The 10,473-nt window shown below is 46.5% G+C and overlaps 1 protein-coding gene across 1 annotated transcript; it reads left to right on the top strand.

The window, feature by feature from the left end:
• Positions 1-1,502: 1,502 nt before the first annotated feature.
• Positions 1,503-6,895, top strand: AVPR1A (arginine vasopressin receptor 1A). Its single transcript, XM_027456441.3, has 2 exons — positions 1,503-2,713; positions 4,072-6,895. Exons 1-2 carry the CDS (start codon positions 1,678-1,680, stop codon positions 4,353-4,355), a joined length of 1,320 nt encoding a protein of 439 aa, XP_027312242.1. The 5' UTR covers positions 1,503-1,677; the 3' UTR covers positions 4,356-6,895.
• Positions 6,896-10,473: the final 3,578 nt, after the last annotated feature.

Here is a 10,473-nt window from a genome sequence, read left to right as displayed (position 1 = left end):
CAACATTTTATCCGTGACTTCCATCTACACACAGATACTGTTAGAATTCAGAAAGCAGAAGCAGTCTAGACCCCAATTACACTAGTATAGAAACCTCAGGGGCCCTGAATATACTTAATATTTGGAGCAGAAGGACATTTTTGCAGTACTAAATATAAATAAAACCCTCTGCAGAATTACCTAGATCAGTAGAAACAACAAATTTGCAACAGCCTGGTTAGATATATAAAAACATGATTATTGACTAATTTGGGGAAAGAAAGTATAATGACTATCCTCGGGTCACTTCTGTCTGACAGCAAAAATCAGCATCCATTCCATGTTAACCTTGCCCATGGTCACCAAGCGCAGCCTTATGCAATGATGTTGAGGCAAGTTTTCAGCCTTTTCCTCTGGAAACACTCTTAAAAGCACTGCCCAGATGAAATGAATATGGGCTGGAGAGGGACCTCTCTGAGAAGATGTGGGCTTGACAAACTCTCAGTACTCAGCATGACCACCCTTGTTTTATTGTCTGGCTGTTGTAGGGATGTCTTTGTCACACCTGAAACTTTCATGGTTTCTATTGTAGAAATTACATACCCAGTAGTGAACAGAGCTTTATGATACTCACGTGGTTTGCACAGTAGAAAAGCTGTTAGCACAATTTCCCTAATCACAACATTCATTTATGCAGCGTCCAGCTCCTGTAAAGCCTGCTGGAGGTAGAGGCAGTACCTCCAGCAGTTCTTACGGCAGGGCATGATGCTGTGTACTCGGTAGCTGTGTGTTGTGAGATCTGTGGTATGAGGCATTGAATTCCTTCGGTAGTTGACCTGAGACCTGCAATCACACACATTAATGTGCTGTGTGGTTCATAAGGTTTCCTGGGTGTAATACAGTGTATAGCTAAGCTGATGTCTTGGAACTGCTGTTGAAAAGCTGGGACGCCGTGTGGGAATGTGTTCGACTGACAAAGTTTTCGACACCATAATGTAAAGTAGTTTGACTTCACCACAAATCAGCCCAGAAACCGGGTTTGGAATGGATCCTTACCAGTACCTCTGGTAATGTTCACGGTGCAGCAGGGAACAGGCACCAAGCCGTGAATCGTGCCCTGAGCTGTTCACAAAGTAAGTAAATAAGTAAATAAATAAATAAGGGATTTTGGAAGAACGGCACCTTTAGAGAAGGAGCTTTACTGAGAACTTCACACAGCCACATTTTCTGTGCCACAGCTTTTGAGTTTGGGGGTTGGTTTCTTGAGAGTATTTTGGGTTTTGGGGTGTTTTTTTTTTTCCGAGCATCTCCTTAGAGCGAAGCTCACGCCGACGGCTTTCCCTGCCGGAGCGGGCTGCCGTCGAGGAAGCCTCCCTGCGTCCCTGCCAGGGGAAGGAGGATCCCTGCCTCCCCCCCGGCCCCGCCGGCCGTCCCCCGTCCCCCCGGGGCTGCCCGCGGGCTGTCGGCGGGGCCGAGGCGGGGCGGGCCGGCGGGGGGCTGGCGTCAGGCGGCGGGCAGCCACTGGCACGGCGGCTGCCGGCTCGCCTCGCCTGCCGCCGCGGGGGATAAAGGCCCGGGGCCCCCGCTCGGCTCCGCACCGCCGGAGCCTCTGGGCGGGCAGCGGGGGCCGTGCGGGGCCGCTCCGAGCCGAGCCGAGCCGAGCCGAGCCGGGCCGTGCCGGGCGGCGCAGCCCCCTCCATGCGCCTCGCGGGCGGCACCGGCTCCCCGCGGGCTGGGGGCTCCCCCCCCGGCAACGGCAGCCGCTGGCGGGCGGCGGAGGGCGGCGGAGGGAGCAGCAGCAGCAGCCCGAGCCCCGAGGAGGCTTGGTCGGGGTCCCCCAACGGCAGCCTGGGCGGCTGGGACCCGTTCGGGCGCGACGAGGAGCTGGCCAAGCTGGAGATCGCCGTGCTGGCCGTCACCTTCGCCGTGGCCGTGGTGGGCAACGGCAGCGTGCTGCTGGCGCTGCGCCGCACGCCCCGCAAGGCGTCCCGCATGCACCTCTTCATCCGGCACCTCAGCCTGGCCGACCTGGTGGTGGCCTTCTTCCAGGTGCTGCCGCAGCTCTGCTGGGAGGTCACGCACCGCTTCCACGGCCCCGACGGGCTGTGCCGGGTGGTCAAGCACCTGCAGGTCTTCGGCATGTTCGCCTCGGCGTACATGCTGGTGGCCATGACCGCCGACCGCTACATCGCCGTGTGCCACCCGCTGAAGACGCTGCAGCAGCCCACCAAGCGCTCCTACGGCATGATCGCGGCCGCCTGGGCGCTCAGCCTGCTGCTCAGCACCCCGCAGTACTTCATCTTCTCCCTCAGCGAGGTGGAGCGCGGCTCGCGGGTCTACGACTGCTGGGCGCACTTCATCATGCCCTGGGGGCCCCGCGCCTATGTCACCTGGATCACGGGCGGCATCTTCGTCGCGCCCGTCCTCATCCTCGCCACCTGCTACGGCTTCATCTGCTACCACATCTGGCGCAACGCCCGCGGCAAGGCGCGCCCGGGGCAGGCGGCGGCGGCGGGCGGCGGGCGGCGGGCGGGGGGCGGCGGCGGGGGAGCCCCGGCCCCGCGGCGGGGGCTGCTGCTCGCCCCCTGTGTCAGCAGCGTCAGGAGCATCTCCCGAGCCAAGATCCGCACCGTCAAGATGACCTTCGTCATCGTCTCGGCGTACGTCGTCTGCTGGGCGCCCTTCTTCACCATCCAGATGTGGTCCGTCTGGGACCAGCGCTTCCCGTGGCTCGGTAGGTGGCGGCGGGGGGCGAGAGGGGGACCCGGGATCAGCCGTCCCGACCCGGGATCAGGCGTCCCGACCCGGGATCAGCCGTCCCGACCCCCGGGGCTGGCCCTGCTGCAGCCCCCGGGGCCGTCCTGCCGGCACCGGCCAGGCTTCGGAGGGGGGAGCCGGGCTCCTGCCCCCAGGGTGCCCCCCTGCCGTCCCACTCCCTGCTCCGGGGCACCCCCAGCATCTCCTTCTGCCATCCACCGGCTGCCGCGGCACGGTGGGGGCTGGTTCGGGGATGCCTGTCCCGCTGTTAAATCCGGCTGGAGATAGTTGGTGAGCTTCAAATTGTTGCTTGAGGCACGACAGGCAGCGTGGTAACATACACTCAGGTTCTTCATAGTGAGAAAGGTGCAAATCAAAACGCTGGAAGTCATAATTTTTTTAATTTTTAATTTTTTATTTTTAAATATACCCAAATTATCACTTACTGCATTGAGAGCATTGATCGCCCCTAATACAGAACTAAAGTCAAGGATGCAGGTTGATACAGAGAAATAAATGCTTGCAGTAGACAAGCAGATGTTTATTTATTTATTTACGTACCTCAAAAATCATAGAAAGAAATGCAGGGCTGTTTGAACATAAGGCTGTTTGGTGGGTTTGTTTGAAGAGATGCTTTAAATCTGATGGAACTGTACAGCACTGCAATTGTACTTCTGTGGTGCCTCAGTCTTTACAAAGAGGGCTCACTAATAATTGATTCCACCATATATTTACAGTACTTGATAATTTAACTAATTAGAAAAAGTATCACAGCGTAACTGTTCAGTGGCGTAGTGCTAACTTCCATTTGTTCTTTCGGTAACATTTGTTCAACCTCTGAACAAATTTCAGTGTGCAAATGTACCCAGCAAAACCCTGTGTTACTGAAAGCAGTGAGAAAGCTGTGGGAATTTTGCTGTTGCTTCCCACAGTAACCATTTTTTTAAGCAAAAATCTGAATAAAAACTGTAAAAAAGTAAGTCTGTTATTAAAATATAAGCACAGACTTATCAACACATGGATAAACACCAGTGGAAAAGGGCTAAAGCATTATTCCGTGCCTGTGGGCTGTGCTGGATTGCCCCATACTTCTGTCATGGATTTCTGAAGTCTATTCAGAAAAATTCCCATTGACTTCAATGTAAGCTTAGCATAAGTAGGAACTTTCCTGATTATACCCGTATTTGTTTCAAATACCGTTGCTGAAGTCACTACCTCATAGAACTGGGATTACTCAGCAACTGCAAAAGAAAAGAAAAAAAGAGTTAGTAAAGCAATTGACTGAAGGCTGAGCATGTTCCTTTGATGGTTAAACCCCTTTGTTTCCCCCCCCAGACTCTGAAAACACTGCTACTACAGTCACTGCTCTCTTGGCCAGCCTGAACAGTTGCTGTAACCCGTGGATCTACATGTTCTTCAGCGGGCATCTCCTGCAAGACTGCATACAGAGCTTCCCTTGCTGCCAAAAAGTGAAGCAAACGCTGAGTAAGGAAGATTCGAACAGCAACAGCAGGCGACAGACTTCTTTCACCAACAACAGGAGCCCAACCCACAGCTTGAACACCTGGAGGGAGTCACCCCACTCGAAATCGACCAGCTTCATCCCCATTCCCACCTGAGAAGACACCAGGCAGGCAGTCCCCACAGCCTGCTGGCAGCACTCGGGAAGGCTGTGGCAGAGCACTTCAAGCTGGCCAAGGGTCAAGGTCGTGGCAGCAAGGAACAGCTGAGATGGCCCCAAGAAAAAATGCTCTGCCTTGCTCAATAAGCTATTCTGCAGCCTGTAAATTATTGTATGAAAGGTATCTGGGACTTGGCAACTCGTCAGGAAGGCATGACAATAATAAAGCAATTATTTTTCTAAATAGAATTTATTATTCATTGTATTTTTTGTTTCTAAAATAAGCACATTGTTTGCTTGCTCACAGCAGTAAAAATAGCAGAGTTAACATACTTTGGGATAACCCCGCTCTCTAGCATTGATGCCTAAAACTTCTTACACAGAGGAAGAAGATGATAAAAGTAAGATCACACTTTAGTCTTAAACACAAACAGGAAGGAGTTGGAAGAAAGTCCAGACTGACCAGGTAAGGAACATGATTAGACAGGCTCTAAATTATTGGGAATCTCATTGATCACACTGCTTTATCCATTAAAGCAATTTCAGAATGTTAGTAATTCTCATTTAATGACAAAATGTAACAACACTTAAGAAGGAAAAGCTGTAACTGCTGTCAGTGTCTGCATGTGGATTGTGGAGTTTGATTTTTAGAGTGACATTTCTTCTTCCCCTCATGTTGGTGGAAGTTATATGGTATTTTGTTTGTATTGTTACACCTACCTTTAATTTTTTTAACTATTAAAAAAGATATTTTGATAAATTAGTATGGTAAGCTATGACTAGCTCAGCACCAAGAAAACTCATCTTGACTACCAGAAATGTTTGCTTTGTGGGAAAGAATCATATCTTTTGTCTGTTTGTTCACAAAAACAGCTAGAATTGAGCCACTTTTGTTCTTTAAGTAAAATAGCTCCATAAATTTGGGGGGATGTTGCTCTTTGGTAATGGCTGCAGAATCAGTACATTCCAAGACACAGATTTGGGAATCAAGCTTGCAAATCTTCTGGAAATATGTAAAAATTGTCAATGTTATTTATTTATTTGTGGCAGGTCATGACAATGTAGGCTGTGAAAACAGCGGTAAACTGCAATAAAGGCACCACATCACATTTACTATTAATCAAGCATTCAAAGTGTGCTTGTCTTCACTACAATGCATGCCAAGCCAAACATAGCGTCTACAGCTTCTGAATAATCCTGTTGTGTCTTTCTGTGGAGACTGTGCTTTACCTGGGGACCGGATTTTGAAGCTCCTTGAATAATTTCTGCAGAGTTTTCAAAGTCCTGAGGACCTCTTTGAGATGTTCTGCATTTAGAGTAGCGAAACCAAAAAGAGACCTGGTGGTGTTCAGTGGGCATCTGCATGATGTTCTTCCTCTCTTCTACCTACCCATCTGCTCCATTTTCCTCAGCTGTCTGGGTCCTGAAATCCAGTCGTTCCCCCGGCACTGTGCAGGACTCCAGGCATGGTTCCAGCTGGCCCTACAGAGCTGTGGGGCACGTGCACAGCAGGAACCTCAGCAGCACATTTCTTTTTTGCCCTCCTTCCCTCAAAGTCAGGCAACCAAGATTCCTTTGCTAATTGCTTGAGGAGAAACATAAGGGGCTGCAACTATAGCTTTTACTGAGGATGATGCTGGCCGCATGCCTCTCTCAGTAATGGTAGCAGAAATTAATAGAGCTAGAGACAGATAAGACCATATTCAACCCATCATTTGCTTCAGGAGCTGCTAGATGTATCACTGACTATTCCAGGCAAAGAAGTACGAAGAATATGGCTCAAAAATAAAAACTTAAAAGAAAAAAATGGATTTTTGTTGTCACAAAAGAAAATCATTGCTCTTTTCTCTACATTTCTTGTCAGCATTTTCTGCTCTCCGGGAGAGCAATCTGTTCTAGTATTTTGTTGGTGGTGTCCAAAACACTAGAACCAAAAGGACAGCATGGTGGAAGGGCTTTTATTTAGCAGGCTGTCTTTTTGACATGGGTATGACAACAGTTCTCACCAGTTATGGGTGAAGGTATATGACAATGAAGGCATATTTTAGTCCAAAAGATGCATGCAGTGGTGTTGTGTGAGTGTATTTGAGCACATTGTATATACTGCATATATTTCACAAGTCGGTAATTCACAAATACTGAAATTGCAAATGTTTCAAGTTAAGTACACTACTCTTTGCCTAGTTTTATATTTGTGTTACTACTTTCTCTGTACATAAAATATATATTCAAAAACAATTAGCTGCACTGACAGAATTTTCATGTTTGCTGAATTATTTTTCTACTACACTTTTTATTCAAACAGAGAAGATGCTGAGAAAACAAATGTACAATAATACTGATCATAAAACTAAGCAGGGTAATGACAAATAAATAAAAAGAGTAAACCATTTCAAAATTATAATTTTCAGTTTCTTCCAAGTATGTTACAAAGCCTAGGCTTACACTTGGGGCTTGTCAGTGTAAATGTACTCCATGAGTGTTCTGTTTCTGTAATTAAATCAATAAAATGACTTTGGACTATTTGGATTCCAGGCATTTTTGTAAATACCGAGTTTTGATTGTTTGTTGTTGTTTTTCTTTTTCACATAATTGTAATTGTAACCTGTAGTTTATACAGCACATATTTTTATAGTTGTTCATTTGTAGAGATTTTTTGTTTGTTTGTTTGTTTTTTAACAGCTGCTTTGGGTTATCATGAGGCCACACTAATGAGAATGGAAAGAAAAAGGAAATTGTGAAACCATTGCACATTTAAAACATGACAACTTGCTCTAATAAACCTGTATATAATTGATGAGAAACATTTTGTTTCTTTCACCTGACTAGATTTGTATGACCTGACACATCTTTGATGATGCTCCATATACTTTACAAAACGTGAAATTCCTTTGTTAATTTTGATGAGTTATCCCATGACTTTAAGTAATTAGCAAAATTCTAATGTTTTTTATGTTACACACAGAGCAGGAAGGACACATGTCCAGAGAAGGGATGTGCAGTCAGTTTTCCACTATATGCAGCCAGTATTGTTAAAACATACAACGTAACATTCAATCGTGTTCTAGAGGTGTTATTCTGCTATTTTTGTTTTAGTTCCAAGGAACGAAATACTAAGCTTCTAGTGAAAAATAAGACCGAGCGAGTGAGCTTGCATTGTGTTGTTTGGTGCTGAGGATGCTCGAATTGCAGCATTTAGATGTCAGAAAGTGGAGCATATGGGATGATAAAGAAGATGGAAAGGATTTTATTCTTCTAAATAAGTCATATAAGTTGCCCACAAAATAAACAAACAAAAAAGCTTGTAAAAGTCATTTCTTTTTTAAAATTGGAAGCAAATAGTTTGTTTAGAAAGATAAAAATTGTGTTTTTGTTTGGTTGTTTTCTTTCCTGTATTACCACAATAAGGGCAAAGTCTACAAGAACGCGTATGTTCATCTGGGCCCAATCCTGCAGAGACAAAGATCTACAGCAGATCTTATGGCCAGTTCCTAATTGTCCCAATTAAAAGACCTCATTGAAATGCACACATGCTCTCTCCAGCTTGTGCATAAGGAAACCAGGGCACAAGAAGGAAAGGAGTCGCGCAGCCAAATCATAGAACCAGAGAATCACAGAATGGTTTGGTTTGGAAGGGACCTGAAAGCCCAACCAACTCCAACCCCCTGCCATGGCAGGGACACCTCCCACCAGCCCAGGTTGCCCAAAGCCCCATCCAGCCTGGCCTTGAGCACCTCCAGGGATGGGGCACCCACAGCTGCTCTGGGCAGCCTGTGCCAGGGCCTCACCACCCTCCGAGTGAAGAATTTCCTCCTAACATCTGATTTAATCTTCCCTCTTTTAGGTTAAAACTATTCCCCCTTGTCCTGTCATTATCTGACTGGGCAAAAAGTTGCTTTCCATCTCTTTTATAAGCCCCTTTATGTCATCCAAGGGCACGTACTGGTGACCCAGACTTAGAAAGTAAACCCTTACCTTAGAGGAGGAGAGCTATCGCTGAAATACAGTTACTTACTGCACAGGGGAAGCTCCTACAGAGTTGGCCCAGCCTGAGTCCCTCATCTGCACAAAGGACTAATTAAATATGTTGTCCTTCTAAAGAGTGCCAGCGTAAGTTTCAGTCATACTGTGCCTTCTGTGCAGGATTTTGGTAGGCTGGGGGGGCAGAATGGAGCTAGTGTGTTTTGACACTGGTTTGGTGCTTCAGCTATTGTTACAAGGTAGTGCTCTGGGCTTTTCTTTAGGAGTTCATTTTACTGGAGAACATGTTACTCACTGATCAAGTAGAGGCATTACAGGGCATATAAATGAACAGGTTTCAAGGTCCAGGAATAGATTTCAGCTGCTCCACAGGGAGCAGTCCTGGCTGGCTCAGGTAACCATCCCCCACACAAGAGTAGGTCTGACTAGTTTTGAAAAAGGCAGGAAATTACCAAAGGTAATGTAAGTCATGCAGAATGGTTTGTGCAGGTGTGTAGAAAGCCAGGGAGCAACAAAAATGACTGGTCCCTGCTGAGCTTCGGTAGAGCCAGCCAGCGTGGGTCTGCCTCTCCCAGGACTGGTCCTGCAAAACATACTGGATCAGTTCTGCATTAACAGCTTAATGCCGTGTTGCTGCTTTACTGCAGCTGCTCAGTAATTTGCCAAGGCTTAGTATAAACTTGCTTGGAGTAACAGTTTACATGGTAATTAGCTTTAGGTTTTCATAAGGACATTTTTAGCCAAATTCCTGACATGGTCCATTGGGTTACTCTACTTCTGAAATGCGAGGCTGTGAGGAGGCATCCAGAGCATAAAGTTCTCTTCCCAGAGTCTCCAGCAAGTCTCCTGGCCACCAGGTGGACCAAGATGCTGTTGGGTACAGGTAGAGCTAATCAGAGAAAAGGGAAGATTGCCCATTTCCAGCCTTTTTTCCTTTATTTATTTTTAGGGGTTATGGGGGACAGGGATGTTGCACTTTCTCAGTGCTGTGCCAGCAAAGGATGGATGGCTTTCAGGAAAATTTGTCGTCAAGATCAGCGGAAGGTTGTCTATAAATTTCTTTCCTCTTCATTGGTTTAGGTTCTTCCTTTCCCAATGAGCTAAATGCAAGAGTGGCTTCCCCTCCATTTCATGTTAATTTAAGTAATTCCCAGGAACAGTTTCAAACAGCTGTGATTCATTATGGGCTTCTGTAAGGTGCTAACTCTATTAACAATTGGATAAGCAGGAATTAAGATTTAATGTTCTCTGATTGCAGAAATAAGGATGACCATTTCATGACGGCACACTGCTAAATTGATTGTGCTCCAGCAGGATGAAGTGCTACTGAAATCACAGCCCTCCTTCGGTGGCAGTATTTTATATGTTTAGGACTATAACGTCTTACTTTTCCTGCACAAATGTGGTGGGCTTGTGAGACCTGCTTAACCAGGTTAATGAGGTTTACTTCTGCTGCGGGTCAAGCAACACAGCCCAATCTGAACTGAAGAAAAAGAGCCCACATATTTTGGATCCTGTTTTGGCTCATTAATGACCTATTAGGCTGTGTTTCTTCCATATTGTCCCACTTGACATATACATCATTCCAAGACCTACAATTTTTTATTTATTTGCTTAGTACTGCTTGATAGCAGAGATTTTTACTATTGCAGATTTGGCTTATAATCTTAGCTATAGGTTTATTATTATTTATTATTTGCACAGTGCTGCACAAATACAGAAAGTTGTGGGCCTTAAAACAAGGAATTTTCAGTCTAACTCTGACAAAACAACAAGAAGAAAAGAGCCACAGGACCAGGCTAGGAAACATTATTAACCATTATTCCTGCAGGGCATGAATATGCTCAGCAGTGACATCATATGGACATAAGTTTACTGACGAAGCCATCCTGCCATTGCTGGTCCCCTTTGTGTTTGCCTGTCTCATTCCTCTTCAGTGGGGCAGGCAGACAAAGAAGGGAGCAACTGCTGATCATCGTTCAGTGCTGTTTAGTCCCCTTACAAAGGTTCAGTCACTGACAGGACACTGAGTCATGCCTCATGCCTCCTCCATGTGACAGTGGCCACATAGCCAGTACTGGTCAAATTAGTTTACTGGTGCCTGAGTTATTCTAGCTCAGGGTAATGATGCTTGA

This window comes from Anas platyrhynchos, chromosome 1, assembly GCF_047663525.1.
Source record: "Anas platyrhynchos isolate ZD024472 breed Pekin duck chromosome 1, IASCAAS_PekinDuck_T2T, whole genome shotgun sequence".
In the NCBI taxonomy this organism is placed as follows: Eukaryota; Metazoa; Chordata; class Aves; order Anseriformes; family Anatidae; genus Anas; species Anas platyrhynchos.
Note: the sequence above shows the minus strand (reverse complement) of the source record. Positions and strands in the feature narration are given on the sequence as shown.